Source organism: Macaca fascicularis, chromosome 2 (genome assembly GCF_037993035.2).
Source record: "Macaca fascicularis isolate 582-1 chromosome 2, T2T-MFA8v1.1".
In the NCBI taxonomy this organism is placed as follows: Eukaryota; Metazoa; Chordata; class Mammalia; order Primates; family Cercopithecidae; genus Macaca; species Macaca fascicularis.
This window is the reverse complement of record NC_088376.1, coordinates 11231737-11248633: the sequence shown is the minus strand read 5'-3', so window position 1 is coordinate 11248633 and position 16897 is coordinate 11231737. Positions and strand designations below refer to the sequence as shown.

The 16897-nt window shown below is 43.9% G+C and overlaps 2 protein-coding genes across 10 annotated transcripts in view; one reads left to right on the top strand and one right to left on the bottom strand.

Annotated features, from left to right (window-relative positions):
- RTP1 (receptor transporter protein 1) overlaps positions 1 to 12015 on the top strand; it is a 139349-nt gene extending 127334 nt beyond the window's left edge. The window contains exons 3-4 of the mRNA XM_074030792.1: positions 8236 to 8330; positions 9209 to 12015. Coding sequence (XP_073886893.1) covers positions 8236 to 8330; positions 9209 to 9265 — 152 coding nt within the window. The 3' untranslated portion in view covers positions 9266 to 12015. The remainder of the gene's footprint in view (positions 1 to 8235; positions 8331 to 9208) is intronic.
- Positions 1 to 16897, bottom strand: part of MASP1 (MBL associated serine protease 1) — a 75181-nt gene that overhangs the window by 56260 nt on the left and 2024 nt on the right. For 6 of the 9 annotated variants that reach the window (XR_012430589.1, XR_012430590.1, XM_005545444.4 and 3 more), the window contains exon 2: positions 12961 to 13192. The exons of 1 other annotated variant lie outside the window; for it this stretch is intronic. Coding sequence is in view for 4 of the 8 variants with exons in the window: in XM_005545444.4 (XP_005545501.4) it covers positions 12961 to 13192 (232 nt within the window). In the remaining 4 variants the exon portion in view is untranslated. Of the gene's footprint in view, positions 1 to 3807; positions 4081 to 12960; positions 13193 to 16897 lie in introns of all 9 variants that reach the window. 2 more of the 9 variants (XM_074030790.1, XM_074030789.1) reach the window with 2 other exon arrangements.

Below are 16897 nucleotides of genomic sequence, written 5' to 3'. Positions count from 1 at the left end.
TTTGTGGGGACTCAGAACCCAAGCTGATAGAGCTGGAAGGGCACCTAGAGAGACCTCCCAGCCCAGCCTCCTCCTCTGGCAGGTGGTTTATTAGCTGCTTGGCTCTTTGCACTTTGCAAAGCCTTCCAACAGTCCTGGGGCTGGGAGACATCAAAAGGGTACTCTTAAGTTATGAAAGGCGATCAGAGCAAAGTGAGGGGTCTCTGAAGGCTTCTGTCCACAAGAAGATAGCATTAAGTCTAGGAATTTCTCTCTTTACTTTGTTGTGCTTCAAAAGATTTTTCTAGATGCATGAATCGTAGGCCAATGATTCACTGACAGCCCCGGGCTGACTCCTGCTCATTGTGAGTGCTGGGTACTCCTGAGCTCACCTTCAGGGAAAGTCCATCACTCCCAGCCACTGGGCCAGTGGTTAATGGCCCAGTCCTGCTACTTCACCAGGTAGCTTTACTTTCAGTTAAGGATCTGAGTAGAAGAAAGTTAAAGGCACCTGATACCAGATAGAAACCTGGGCCTAGAAACGAAGGAGGCATCTGGTATGTGTGTTTGCATGTGTGTGCTGCACTTCAGAAGCTCTTGAAAGCCACATAAAGTAAAAATAACTAAGCTGGCAGATCTAAGCTCAAGTTGACTCCAAATGAGAGGTTCTGGAAGTTAATGCTCCAGTTCTGGCTCAAGTCTTTCGACCATAAAAAAAAAAAAGAGTAATAATAATTGGCCAGGCACCGTGGCCCATGCCTGTAATCCCTGCATTTTGGAAGGCCGAGATGGGTGAATCACGAGGTCAGGAGTTCAAGACCAGCCTGGCCAACATGGTGAAACCCTGTCTCTAGTAAAAACACAAAAATTAGCCTGGCGTCCTGGCGGGTGCCTGTAATCCCAGCTACTCGGGAGGCTGAGGCTCAAGAATTGCTTGAATCCGGGAGGCAGACGTTCCGGTGAGCGGAGATCACGCCATTGCACTCCAGCCTGGGTGACAGAGTGAGACTCCATCAAAAAAAAAAAGTAATAAAAATAATGATGATGATAATAATTCCTCATTCTATGTGGAACTTTCCAGTTGACAGGGCACATTTACCTTTTCTATTTTATTTGCTCCTAATGGCAGTCATGTAGTGAATGCACTTCAGGGAGACAGTTCTGAGTCCAGGGAGGTGACAGGACTCCCCCAAGTCCACACAACCTACAAGTAGCAGACCTGAGACAACATCCGGATGTTCTGACAACCGGGTTTGGCTCAATAATTGGAATCGCACAGCTGATAAGCCACCTGCCAGAGCAAAGGTCAGAGCTGAAAAGATCATGAAAAGACCTCAAGTCTATACCTGTCCTTTCTTACGTGGAGAAACAGACTTATTTAAAGTCAGTCAATGGTAGAGCCAGTACCGGGCGCAGGTGCACTGCTCTTCCCAGGACGGTGTCCTTATTTGTCAATCGGGGTGAAAACCTCCTAACAGAGCTGGGTGAGCCCCTAAGCAGGTATTGTGTACATGCAAATGCTTGGCACCATAAAGAATGTGGGGGCCTGAGAAACAGCTGATGGGGTCCAGAGAAACAGCTGGCAGGTCCTAAGAGTCCAGGAATCCCAAAGAGTCCAAGAATCCCACTGCTGCCAGGAAGCATTGCCCATTCTCGGGAGGGCTCTGGTCAGAAAAGGGCAGCATGAGCAGAGGGAGAAGAAAGAGCTGGCAGGGGAGGGGTCCTGCCAAGAGCCTGGGAAGCGGGCATCCCGCAGGTGGGAAACCAGCAGTGCCCACCGTCTCAGAGGGAGCTGGGCTGGGGGGTGGGGTGGGAGGGAAGAGTCTGGGAATTGTGTCTGGGAGGGACAGCCAGGGAGGATTGACACTCTCTTTGGCCTGAGAATGGCTCAGACTCCCCCACCTCACCCTTTCTGGAACTCCAGAGCTGAGCTCATTCATATGCAAATCCCTTCTGCAACTTGGAGGCTGGGCCCCAAACAGTTCAGGACAGGAAAATAGCCCGAGGATGGGAAACACAAAGGGTTGTTGTGTTCTTCTGCGGCAGAAGCTGCCTGTCTCCAGGTGTGTCATAGCCAGGATGCCGGTGAAGGCAGTGATGAGGCTTGTGCTGAGTGGACAGAAGGGGCCGCCTTGGGCAAGTGTCTTCCAGCAGAGTTTCAAGGATTGTGAGCCGCTGTGTTCCTGTGACACTGTCCAGGACCTTGCCCTGGCCCACACTAAACTTACATCCTCAAATCTTTGCACTGAAATCCTACAAGAGCACTGGAATAAGGACCAATTGTCACATCTCTGCCACTCATACCTCAGGGGTCACTTAAACCTCCCCAGACAGTAGGTGTGCTGGAGCCAGCAGCTCTCACCAGTTTCTAGGAGCCAACTGTCAGTTTTTCAGGGATTTTGCTCCCCTGTTGTGAAATCCAGTCATCATTAAGTTTCACAAGCTTACCATTAAATATATTCTATTAGTTCTATGAAAACTTATTACTTCCTAATTATGTGATTGTTCTATGATCTATGCTCTGAGGGCTCTCTGTGTCTATGATATCTGAATGTTGAATGATGAGCCACTGCACGTCTCTTTTCCCCCATTCCCCGCCCCCACCCCCTAATCTGGTTGTTAGCACTCATACCCCTGTCTCCAGGCCGCAGTTTTCACAGACGTAAAAAGTGGACATTAATACTATCCTCTGAACGTCAAGTCAAATGAGATTCGGGGCATGAAAGCAGCTTGCGAAGCCTGCCATTGCCTGGCAGCATTTAGCAGGAACCCTATTTTGCAGCCTCCCATCCCGCTCTCCTTCTGTACCTCTGTCTTCATTGATGTTCCTGCCCTCCAGCCACACTGCCATCCTTGCTATTCTTCAAACACACCAGGCACTTTCCACCTGGAGGCACTGAATGTTCCCTCTGGTTGGAGTGGCCCAAGGGTAGCCCCCCCACCAAGAAAGCCACATGGCTAACCTTCTTACCTGCTTCAAGTGTTTCCTCAAATGTCACTCTCTCAATGAGCACCATATTTAAATCAGAGCCCCCATCTCGACTCATGTAGAGCCCTGCTCTATTTTATTTCTTTGCCCGTAAACTTATTACTTACTACATCATCTAGTTAGGTATTACGTTTAGTGTTTACTGTCTGTGTATCCCAGTGCAATGTAAGCCTCACTTTAGAGATTTCTGTCTGTTCTAATTACTGCTGTACCCTAAGCTCTAATAAATTGTAGGCACTAGATAAATATTTGTTGAATAAATGAACACCTCTCCTTCCCTAACTTTTCCCTTTATAAGCATATCAAAGTAAATTCAGGCACTGCTCTTCACCAAGGTGTTTTGAAGAGCAGCATGTAATACACTCAAGCACAGAGATGTGCACCCCATGTACACCCACACCTGGGACATTCCCAGCTCACACTCACCCACATTCTCTGCCTCAGCACTGGGCGCTTCCTTTTGTTTTCCATCACCCTGTAGCCTGTGCTGTTTGCACTTTCGGCGTGAAATGAGCTTTCATCACACTTCCCTGATGCAAGCTCATTTTCCTTTTCTAATTCTTCTGAGTCAGCTAGAATTGCTGTTTGGGACCCTGTGTCTCTGGAGTGGGAGAATTCCACTGGAGACTACAATTGAAATTCATGAGAAATGTTTACCCATTTCTCATTTCCTTCTGGGGCCAAGGCCTCCTGTCCACTCCCAGAGACTGAGCAGAGTTACTGCAGTAGGTGAAGTGAGTTCAGCCGGAAGGTCGAGGGCATGTTCTAAGTAAACACAGAGCATTGCACAGAAATTAGGAGCTTAGGGGTCAGAAGAGTCCCCCTTGGGAGCGACTTACCTCTCAATTACACAGCAGGATGCAGACTGACCCAATGTGGCCTGAGGGAAGGGGCATTGGACTGGGAGTCACAGACCATCAGAACCGGAAAGGTTTGGAGAGGCCAGCTGGTCCAGTTCCCTCATCAGGCAGATGGGGAAACTGAGGCCTTGAATGAAGACGTGACTTGCCCAAGCTCTCAGCAGGAGTCAGCAGCTGTTTTCTAGGCCAGAGCCCTTTCCACTGCCAGGAGACATGTGCCTTTTCCTGTTCTGCCCAGGACTGTGCTTTCTACTGGAGAAAACACAGACATAGGCCCTGAACTCATGGGGCTGGCAATCTAGTGGGAATGAACTTGACCTCATCATTAGAAATTACGCACTACAAGCAGATAACACAAGCACTTGCCGATTCATTGTAGTTCAGACTCCATTTTCTATTATTTTTAAAAAACACTTTTTTCTCTCAAAGGATAAACGAGAAAGTTATTTAAAATAATCTAGACAATATAGGGCCCCTCAAGGACCTTCTGTTTTACCAAATTTTATAAAATTATCTTGACAAGTAGGAGAGAACAAGGTTCTCCCACAACCTTGTTTTAGGAATAATGCATGGCCAGGAAACACAACAGGGCCCCTTCCACAATAAAGCCTATTCTGAGGAAGCCTCCATAGACAGACAGAACCATGACTCGGGGAGTTAGAAGAGCAGGGAGTCAAACCTGGCTTTCCTTGCAGACTTGAGCAAATTCACTTGTACCTGTTTCCTTTTTTGTAAATTTGGTGCAATAATCCCTACTCTTCCTATTCCATAAGAATCAAATGAGTGAATAGATTAAAAACTGCTGTAAAATTTGTGTTTCTACACAGTAAATACAAAGGAGAAATAACCCCCAGCTTTTGAATAGTGTTTTGGAAGCACTTTTTTACAAATTGCCAGAAAAAACTGAGTAACATTAGCAAGGCCATACACAGCTAATCAGTGGTAGGGTCAGAGTTGATGAGAAAAGTGACATTCATTGAGCATCTGATGATACCAGGCAGACACTTTTTTTTTTTTTTTTTTTTTTTTTTTTTTGAGACGGAGTCTTTCTGTCCCCCAGGCTGGAGTGCAGTGGCCGGATCTCAGCTCACCGCAAGCTCCGCCTCCCGGGTTCACGCCATTCTCCTGCCTTAGCCTCTCGAGTAGCTGGGACTACAGGCACCCGCCACCTCGCCCGGCTAGTTTTTTTGTATTTTTAGTAGAGACGGGGTTTCACCATGTTAGCCAGGATGGTCTTGATCTCCTGACCTCATGATCAGCCCGTCTCGGCCTCCCAAAGTGCTGGGATTACAGGCTTGAGCCACCGCGCCCGGCCCAGGCAGACACTTTTATTACTCATCCCATTGCCTTCATTACCACTATAATGTACTTATGAGCTAATTAGAGATGTGTTAGACATATGCCATTGAAGCATTTACTTCATTTGGCATTCACAGTAAGCCTATGAAATAAACATCATTATTATCTCCATTTTACAGGTGGAGAAGAAAATCTTGGCAAGGTTAAGCAAACGCTCCCGTAAGAAGTGGAGGCAAGACTTGACCATGGGTCTGAATGACTCCAAAGTTTGAGCTCCCAACTGCTGAGCACAACTGCGCTTGCAGTACTGATTCCTCTCAGACCCTTCTGTCACTCAAATCCTCCCACAACCTGTGAGGAAGACATTGTATTCATTAGGAACTCTTTCTTTCAAATGATGACAAAACCAGTGCTGAGGGAGATCAAGGAGCTTCACCAAGATTCCTCACTCAGATGGTGGCAGAAACAGAATTTAATCCTCAATGTGTTAATCCTCTCTCCATCACTGTCTCTGTGCTCTTCCCACACCCATTCTTACAACTCTTTAAGCTCTGTCTCAAACTTTAGACCAGCATTTCCAGCTGTATTCAAAACTCAATGCACTTCAGTGCACTCTATATCTTTCCAAATCTACGCATCTTCACGTTCCTGATCTCAATTTCTGGGTTAGTAGCCAATAAGTTGTCCTAACTAGAGCTTAAAGCATCTGATTCCTCCTTTTTCCTCTCCCATATGCAGCCAGTTCCTGTGGGGTTTACCTCTGCACATCCTACCTGCTCTTCCATAGCTGTCCAAGAGGCCTGTGGGCTTTCTTGAAGTATACTACGCTCCACATAGTCATATCCAATCTATTTAGCACAGCCACCTAAATGGCCTCATTCAGCGGCTCCAGTTTCTTTTCACTTTACCAGTCCTTGATGCCCCTTATGTAGCTCCAGATTAACCTTGCTCAAGCATACCCATGATTGTGTCACATCCCCGAACCTCACTGCCCCCTCCCTCTGTGACATCACAGCTTCTAATTGGAGGTCCTAGACTCAAATGCTAAAAGATGCCAGGCAGAAAACATGAGTGAAACAAGCTGCTATGAATTCTTTAGACAGAAATACACACTTTGCATGTTAAATACAGAGGGATATTCTTCACTCTGCAAAGAGATTTTTCCTGAAACACATGTCTTTCTCAGGAACTTTCAACTTTCCTATTTTTGATAGAGACACTGGGGAAAAATGTGTCACTTTCTTTACTGTAAAAGAAGCAATGGTGCCACGAAGAGGCCAGAAAGCATTAGTAAGGGGGAGTTATGGGGAATGGTGGGGACTCTACCCGCAGGGCCACCTCTTCCTGGCGCTGGCTGGCTGTTGGAAGGCAGGAAGCTGCAAGATTTGCCAGATTTTCTAATATTCCAAGATAATTTGGAAATGTAGACTGTTGTGTGAGATTGGAAATTTTATATTGTCGTAATTCTTTCTTCTTCTTTTTTTACTCCCCACCCCGGCCCCAAATCATAGTATAAATTAGTATTAGGCTGGCTAACAAAATTCATTGGTGAAATTAATTCAACCTTTGACCACTTTTTTGCGATTTTGGGAGCACATGCTTAAACCCAAATTTACCAAACATTTCTCAGTTCACCCTCAGATAATCTTTCTGGGTTTTACCTCTCCCCAAAGCATGCCAACTCTGATTATTCTCAGTTTTGCATCATTCCCATCCTCTTCAACCTCCCTGCTTTGATGGTAGCTCTGCTAAGAAATCCTACTTAGGGAACTGCACTGCCAAATTATTATTTACCCCTCAAGACTAATCTCAGACATCAAGTATTTCCAAAGCTCTCCCTGGCCATCTAGAAATGACCACTCCCAAACGTATATACTGACTGATACCCCTTGTGTTACTTTGTCTGGCTTTATTATGCACTTATTTCATCACATTCTATGGAACTCTGAATTCCTTGAGGTCTTTACAGTTCATTTTACTGTGAAGAATTCTTTTTACTGATCTTTGCACACCCAGTCTTTGGCATAGTCTCAAGTTTATGGTAGATTTTCAATAGGATTACTGTGCTTCATTCCATAGACAACGGGGAGGCATTGAAAGATTTTTAGAGTAGCATAATCAAAGCTATGTTCGATGAAGATCCTTCTGGATACTCATAGAAGGTAGGCTAGATGGGGAGAGGCTGACATCTGGTAGACATATAGAAGGCTATTACAATAGACTAGTTGAGAGGAATAAGAATTGGAACTAAGGAACTAACGGTGGAAAGGCGGGAAGAAATATCAAATACATCGAGGATATAGGGTTAAAAGGAAAACAGTGGCATTGCATTACATAAACATGCCACAGATGCTATTGAAATATTACACATGGTGACATAAAGAGAAAAAAAGAGAGTATCCAAATGCAGGTAATTTATGCTTCCTTTTACAGTGAATAGATGCCATGAAATGAACTTGAAATTGGAATGTGTAATCTGCTGTTCTCTTGGTGGTTCTGGTTTCTAACTATCTAAACTCTCTCCATAACCATAGCTTCACAGTTTCTTTGTAAGTATAAATGAACCACTTCCTCTGGTGCTCAACCAAAGGAACTTTAATTTCTTGCTTTTCTGGAAAAAAAATTCTTTTCTGGACATCTAAAAGATAATGCTTTACAATATTTAAGGGATTTTTTTAATGGTAAGTTTGACTATAGACAATATTTGTCTTATATTACAACATAAAAACCTAGTCATTCGCAAGATGGGACTTCGCTGTTTTTTAATCTGTTAAATAACTCTGTTAAATAACTAGAAGAAAAGACTGAGAATCTTAAGATGTAAATTCTGATACAAGCGTGATGTTGGCCAATGAAGTGCCCTTCCCTGGGCTTTGGACATGATGATCATGGGGTTGGATCATGATTTCTAAGGTCTTAGATGCACAGAGTATCAAGGCAAAGTAGACCTTAGAGACCATCTGGTTTTACCCTTTGTATTTGACAGAGGAGGAAACAGAGTTCCTTCTAGGTGTAGTCATCTGCCCAAGGTTAGTTAGTATAGAATGACACCCAGGACCCAGGCTGCCGGACTCTGACCAGCATCTGTGCTTTGCCTCTTGCCTGCAGCATTAACCAGCCTGGGTTCGTATGCCTCATCCGTGCACTACAGGAATCTAAACATTGCAGCAACATTTCCAGGAAGCAGATGCTGCTGTGCAGATGTGCGTGAGTCTTGAAGACCAAGAACTGTGGGAAATCAGGCAGGAGAGGGATTTTCATAAATGTGAGCATCCGGACCACAGACTTGGGGGTCCTGCTCTTCTACAGGCTACTGATGAGCAGTATCAGCAGTTCCATCATCATTGCCCTGATGGGCCTGGGTGGGAAGGGCAGTTTGTGGGGTTGGGCTGGCTGGAAAATGTTCCTGTGAGTTGGAAGGTTTCTTAAACCCATTCCTATATAGGCCTGGGAGGAGAATTTAGTCATAGAGCAAAAATGCCTTAAAACAGGGAATTTTATCCTGCCAAAGGCAAGTCAGTGTTATTTTAAGTTGCTTTGTAAAGGACAGTGTTGGCATGATATGTTTACAAGTTCTGTGATGACATACCACCAAGGCATCCCCAACAGGCTGCAGGCTCCTACTGGAGTGCTTGCAGCTATGCAACATTGAGACGCAGCTGCTGTAAACATAAGATTTCTGTTTTCTGGTGTTATCCTGACTATGATAAGGAGGGTTTGGTGGGGTCGTCTTCGAAGTTCTGGCGAGGAAGATTGGAATTATAATTCCAGAATTGAAAGGACCATGGGGATCATCTCACTCCACCCTCTCACTGAACAGAGGAAAAAACAGAATTTTGGAGAGGGATATGGATTTACCCGGGGGCCACATGGCGTATTTGCGCTTTTATTTAGACGGAAAGGGAAGAGTTTCTCTTCCATTTATGGCCAGAAAAAGCATATATGATAGGGGCTAGCACTGGCCAGGCAATTAGAAAAAGTCAGTGGGTTTCAACTAAGTGTGGAAGACTTCTGGGTCTGGGATTTCAGAGGCAGAATGCTCACCCTCTCTCTGAACTCTGACCTCCTTTCTGTCCAATAGGAACGTGACCAGAGCAGCAAGATTCAAGTTACAATCCCTCAAGGTGCTTCAGGGTAACCAAGGAGGATGAGCAAGCAGGGCCACCTACAGCTAGAGCAGCTCACTTCTGTCTCTTCTCTATGTTAGGCCTAACTGAAGATTTTCAAGAAGAAAATGTGGGCTGGGTGTGGTGGCTCACATCTCTGTAATCCCACTTTGGGAGGCCGAAGTGGGAGGATCATGAGGTCAGGAGGTGGAGACCATCCTGGCCAACATGGTGAAACCCCGTCTCTACTAAAACACAAAAAATTAGCCGGACATGGTGGCATGTGCCTGTAGTCCCAGCTGCTCAGGAGGCTGAGACAGGGGAATCTCTTGAACCCGGGAGGTGGAGGTTGTAGTGAGCCGAGATCGCGCCACTGCACTCCAGCCTGGCAACAGAGCAAGACTCTGTCTTGAAAGAAAAAAAAAAAAAAAGGAAATATGTACTGGGGAGAACATATTTGAAAACCACAACTTAAGATCAGATGCGTCCCCGAGGGCCCCTGCAGCCTGACATTCTGTGAGTTCTCAGTTCTAGGAGGGCAACTCACTGGTTGTGTGTCGGCAGGGGCACGGGGTGGTCTCCACATGAGCACCAATAGTCAGCCAACCAGCACGCAGCGCCCTGCAGAGGTGAGGCCTGCTGGTGCCCCACGGCCGTTGGAACCTCTGCAGGAGGCTAATGCTGACATTTGGGTGGCTTTCTGGAAGACAGTCAGCTGTGCAAGCGCAAGTGGAGAAATCTGTCTCACCTCCTGCCGCTACCATGTTACTCTCTTCTTTCAAAGGAACTGGAAAAATGTCCCAACTCACAGATGCAAGGACCTTAGGGCACTTCAGGTAGGCAGCTCAGTCCCTAAGCTGTCTCAAGTAGACTACTTCTCTGTTATGCCCAGAGGTCTTCTGTCTAATTTTGGAGCAGAGAGGATGCTGTAAAATAATATTTTTCTCCACTCCATGTCATTTGGGGAGTTAGTGACAGATCTGAGACCAGAAAAGGAATTTTCTGAATTTCATGTAAGAGCCCAGGACCATACTGCCTCTTCCAGAGGGCCCATGTCCATCTACTTGTGGTTTCAGGAAGGAGTCTCATCACTCTAGATAGAAACCATCAACCAGTTTCCAAAATATTCTGTAGCCTAGAAAGCCAAGCTTTGGATAGAAGTCTATTCCAATATCTTTAATTCAGTGTTAGAAGAGGTCTTCAGATTTTATTATTGCTCTTGAAAAGTAGCATCGGTTTTTCCCCATTAACAAAATGCTGCTTTATGTCAGCTGCTTCATCTGCCTTCCTGGGAGGCTCCACTTATTTGGAGCAAAGAAAAGAGCTAAACCCTCTTTTCTGTGTTTATCACCTTGATAAAGGAGATCTAACAAGGTTAAATTTGTCTTCTGTCTGAAAAAGAATCAAACTTAAGAGAAAGAATTGCTCAATGAATATGAAGTTAAGAGTCAAACCTTAAGGAGGAGAGGGGGCAAATTATGAGAAGAGGTCATTGCTACAACTGAGGAAAAATATTCTATAATTTCTGTGATCTTGAGTCTCAGGTACCAATAAAAGCTATTGGCACTGACAAAATTTCTAGATGGTTGACATGTTTGAAAGTGGAGAAAAATATAGTTAGAAAGTTCATATCAAGCCTTGTCTAAATCCATGGAACTTATTGTCATATTAAACCAAGGTTTGATAATTTTTCTTCCGGTTAAGACCACTCCAATCAAAATATTAAAGAATGTCATGATTTTGTGACCAACATTAGTTGGGGGAATGGGCTGGGAAATTCCACTTAGCCTGAAGACCCACACCTATAATCTATCTTATCCTGGAGTTTAACTCTGGTTAACCCTTTTATCCTGAAAGGCATAACTAACCTTTTCATCAGAAAGTTCAGTTTAGGATGATACATACTCATAGCCTCAGTGAAGACCTCTTGGTTGATCCTTGTGACCCTGAGAAATTAGTTCTATTTTTAATGAATTTATAGAAATTGCATCTAGGTTACCAATCTACATTGTCTCTTAGAGCAACCAGTTCCACCTTTTGTCATTCTTTATCAGTTAGTCTTTTATTGCTATCACTGTTTTCTATCTTGTGCAATGGCTATTTTCAAGGCTCACCTTTCTTTCTGAAGGACCAGATCTTTTGTGTCCTAATATTTCCACTGTCCCTAGCACAGGGCATTCTAAGAGGCATCATCCCATACAGCAGTGGCTCTGGGACATTTAACAATATCTGGACACATTTATGATTGCCATAACTGGTTGGGAGGGGGGTGCTGCTACTGGCACCTAGTTAGGATAGAAGCTAGGGGTGCTGCTAAAAATCCCACAATGCTCAAGACAGCTTTTCTCAGCAAATCACCTGGTTCAAAATATCAGTAGTGCTGAGGTTAAAAATCCCTACCATGGAACACCAATTTTGGAAAATTTTTAGATGCAGAGACCTATTGTAAATGGGACATTGCAAGCAGACCCAACATATACAATGACAACACTCTACATATAAAATAAGTGGAAGCACAGTGCCTTTATATGCCCCTGCTGTATCCTAGGCTCAGTGGAGAATAGCTTGGGAGTTGTTTGGTGTAGACAAAAGAGCATGTGTTTCAAAAACACAAGGCATGGGTTTGAGAGCTTAATCCGTCACTTACCAGATGTACAACCTTGGGTGAGTTGCTTAACCTTCCTGGATTTATTTCTTTACGTGTGAAATGGGATCATAGCTCCTGTCTCAAAATTGTTTTAAAGTTTGAATGAGATAATTATAAAAGCACCTTGTGAACTCACTTCTCTGTTGTTGACTAAATATTCTGATTAATACAAGGTTAATTCATGTTGAATTACTGGTTATGGAATAATGAGTGTACAATAATACTAAAAATGTCTAAATGCTCTAGCGTTGTTTGATGAGAACCTCTTCCAAGAAGCTGGAGAGAGCTTAGAAGGTAGGTTCTTAGGTCTCCACATCTTTTTTAACTAGATATAATTGCAATAGACTTGATCCCTTAGAAATATTCTGACCTTTTTCAGCCGCACTTTAAAAGAAGAACAGCTTCTCACCCATGGAAATTTTTTTTGTGGGGGGTTCTCTAAATTCCAGGGTATATTGTTTTGATGCGGTCCTGCTCTTCCCCCATATTTACTTTTTACATCTACTTCTGATAGTGACCCTCTCCTCCCTACCCATGCTTTTTGCTGATAAAATGCAAACTCCTTGGCATGACATTCAAGGCCCTTAAGAATGTCCCCTCCACGCACCCTTCCTACTTCATCTCCGACTCTTTACCACTGTATACTCTGCACTTCCCATATACTTGATCATTATTTGGGAAATTGGACACTGCTTTGTAATGCCTCAACTTTGGGCATAATTATGGTTCTGTTTCCATGATTACCGCTTACTCCGAGGTCTCTGCCCTTTTCTGCTCACTGAATTAAAGGTGACCTTGGAACAGAGACTGGTAGAATCATTAAAGGCTTTGAGAACAGGAAGAAAGAAGGGATGTTGTGTTGGGCTGAGTCATACTCCATCAGCTTCAGTTTCCTTCATGGATCTTTCTAGTTCTACCCATCAGCTTGCACTTAACTTTCCACCTTGACATGAATTCCTACCATAGTGATGTTGTGTGTCTCTCTCACTATATGCCACCCTGGAAGGGTCTAGTTTCATACTGCCTTGTCTAAATCCCAGCAGAGAGCCAGGCCCAGTTAGGGGACATCAGGAGTCTCACCTTCACATAGTCATATTCACAAAGGTAGGAGGATTCCAAGTTGAAATGCATGAAGTAAAGCTTGATCCGAAACCCGTCTGGGACAGTGATATTCCAAGTCACCTCCGAATCACTGGGATAGGAGTCTGGATAACCAGGCGACTGGATCTGGCCAAACATATCGTTCAGCTCCACGGTGTGGGCTGAAGCCTTTGACAGGGAGAAGCACAGAGCATGATAGAGAAGCAGCCACCTGAAAGACATGAATGTAGGTCTACTTACATTTATAAACACAGGCCCCCGCCATTCATCTCAATCACAGCCAGGAGAACAAGATCTCAGCATGTCTCTCTCTCTGGCGTGCTGTAATTACCTTTCCCCTTCTGACCTTCCTCCTCGGTCTGTATTATGGGAAAATGGTAACTAGATAATTTCTAACATTTCTTCTGGTTTTGCTCATTCAAAGCTCTGATAATAGTGTTAAATTTAAACTCCTAGAAAGTATCACATTTGGGAGTCTGACACTTCCATTTTACTGTCGAAAATGTAACTTTCATAATTAGGTAAAAGTTGATATTTCTTCAGCTTGGCTTAATTTAAGAATCATAAACTCTCGATTCTCTTTTCTAAAAAGTAAATGATAATAACATGGTAATACTGGGATGAGGCTTAAATGCATTGATGGAATCTGTAGTACCTTAAACAGATTTAACACGTTGAAATGGTATTTCACCACAAACTCAGTCAAAGTATGCAAAATCTTTAATAAAGAAGGAATAAGCAAAGCAAGTTTTCTTCCTCTTAGTAAAAGGATTGAAAACCTACAACTTATTCCTGTAGGAAGCAGAGATAATGGACTAATAAAGAGTTGCAAAAGAGGCAAGGAAAATTCAATAAAACTTACAGAGCACATCACCATGGCTGACGCAATAACGAGGCAGAATGACCAAGGCTGGTCAAAGCCCTCCTGGTCAGTCAGTATTCACCACACCAGGCCTCTGTCAAACAGACTGATTCCCCTGTGAGGTCTGGTGACCTTGAACTTAGTGGTGCTGAAGCTGCCTCATCACTCCTCTCCTTATCATTTCCTGCTCTCGTTTCTGATTTCTGTTCATGGTATTACCATCAACCAGTTCCCTGGCCTGAACTTTAACCGTTCATCTTTTCATTTACCCCAGAGTCAATAGTTACCACGTCCTACTTATTCTGCTTCCTATGTTTTGGAAATCCGTCTCTCCTCCTCTCCAGTTAATTACATAGTTTACATTTTCTTATACAACTTATTGCTGTAACATCCTAACAGATATCCCCGACCCACCCACCAACAGTCTTCTGCCAAAGCTGATTTTTTAAAACAGAGGTGACCATGCTGTTCTACTGTGTCTGCTGGGTAAAGTGTCTGCTTCTGGGATGGCTGTTGAGGCACTTTTGATCTGGCTGATCTGTCCTTCCCATCTCATCTCAGTAGCCAGCCCTGTGATCCCCCAGTTATTCTGGGGCCATGCCATGCCCTTCCATTCCAGCCCCATTGCATGTGCCCTGTTCACTCCTCACCTACTTATCCTCCACTGTCTTGCTTGTCCTCCACCATCCAGCTCAGAGCTTCCCAGCTATGGAGTATCCTTTCACTCCTCCACAAGCCATGGCACCCTGCACATTTCTCTATTATTGCACTACATTGCACTACTTTAGTCACACCCTCTGGAGTGAAATGTACTTGGATTTAAGTCCCAATTCTTCCACTTACTGACTGTGAAAACTTGGGCAACAAGTCTCCCTGAGCCCCAGTTTCCTCCGATATAAAATGGAGATTATAATATCTAATTCATAAGGCTCCTATGAGCATGAAAGATGATGCATATAAAGGTCCTAGTATAGAGTCTGATATATAACAGATTATAAATGAATGAATCCATGAAAGTGGGGCCTGAGTCTTAGATAGCCTAAAAAGTCAATGCTGGGAAACCATACCAGCATCTTCAGATTAACAGTGATATATTTGGTAATCAGGTGTCACGTTAATATTTATATAACGTGTAAATAGGTAAGTACAAAAAGTCTGAAAGGATATACACCAAGGTATTAACAGTAGTTATCTCTGAAATGGGAATATAAGTATTTCTATTTTTATGCATATAAAATGTTTACATTTGTCAAGAAGGACCATGTACTATTCTTTCAAGAAAAAGAAAGTAAATTTATTTAATTTTTTTCAAGGTCCCTACAGTAGCAATATGTGACATTCTATGAAGAAAACAAAATATCTTAATCCCATAGCCAATGTCAATATTTTCTTAAACCAATCTGTGGAAGGAGGGCCTCAGAGGCAGAAGGAAGGGAAGGCATATGTCCAAGTTAACCTGCGAATTAGTTGGAAAGCTGAGTCAAAAAACCAGTTGGCAGGGCCCAAGCATCCCATTTTCAAGTGAGGAAATGAACCAATGTTAACAGGGCTGGAGTTCAGGCCTCCTGAGGAGGGGAGAGCACTGGCCCTGGGTCAGAAGAGCTAGATTCAGCTCCAGCTTTGACTTTATTTGTCCTGTCCATTTTAGGAGGTCATGGGAGGTCTTGTTTCCTCATCCATTAAGTGGTAATAATAATGACTTCCCACAGCACTGCTATCAGAGTAAAGGAGGATGGGGAAGTATTTTGTTAACTGTCTAGCCCTAACCAAACATTAGTTATGATTATTCCATCGCGCTACTTCCCGAAAAGCAAGAGTCAGGAATGAGCTTTGGTTCCTAAACCGGACTTCCCTATAATATTGACACCCAAATTATGCAAGGCTGAAAGGTCAACTTCCTCCATGTCTGCTTTTTCCAGACCACATCGAGGAGACACTGAACCTCCTGAGGCCAGTTCTGTCAAGGACTGGCAGCAGAGAGCCCTGTCTAGCCCAGAAACCCGGTGCCATGTGTGGTAGGCAACTGGTCAGCGTGGGAGGAAGGCCCAGGAAGCGTTCCCTTCTACTTTGTTTGCATCTCAAAACGGTTTCAAACATATGAAACAAATATCTCCCTTCATGTAATGGGCTTGAGCATATGTTTGCCTGCTCGCGTTAGGGGCTGTAAATTGAAGAATATAAGTGGCAGCTTTCATTCCTCGTCACACTCTCTGAATGTTTTTGGCTTCTTATATACCAGGCACCGGCTGTATAGTTTCTGACACCTGCTATCTATCCTCCGGCTAATCAAAAAGTTTAGCTACATTGCTGAAATGTCAAAAGTAATATACAGAGCTGAGATTTTATAGGTCCCACTGTAGGAACAGGCTAGCAGGACTCTGTAAAAATGCCTGCATATATCTTGATCGTGGCATGAACGACGCTTGCTCTCTTTTCCATACACTCTCCGTACACGCCCCTCGTTTCAACCCACACCACACCAAGACTCCATTTTTGAACTGAAGAGTTGGAAGGGACTGCATGGATCCCTTACAGAGCACCCTAATTTGACAGATGATGAAAAGGAGACCCCAAGAGATGTCACATCATGCTCAATACCATATGGTGAATAACTTCAACAGAAGAAGGGAATAACAAGAGCTCACAGAAGAAGCTGGGTCCGTGCCCATATCATGCCCAGGCATCTGGCCAAAGCAATTAATTCTGTGAAAAATAATTTAAAAATCCATGGCTTTATGTGAAAAATTTAAAAATATTAATGCCAAAGTGTCTCCCCAGGAGATTCTGGTTTAATTGGTCTGGGGTGAGGCCTGAGCACTGGCATGTTCTAAGGCACCACAGATCGTTCTAATGTACAGTCAGAATTATGAGCCATCAGTTTAGAATAATATGCTTGGCTGAAAGTCTAGTGGAATATAGTAGAAAAAATCCTGAACTTGGAGCTCGAAGACCTAAATTTGAATTTACACCTTTTCATGATCATCAGTGTGGTCTGGGCAAGTTGCTTCACTGCGTTTATACCCACCACTTATCCATAAATCCTTACTTCATCTG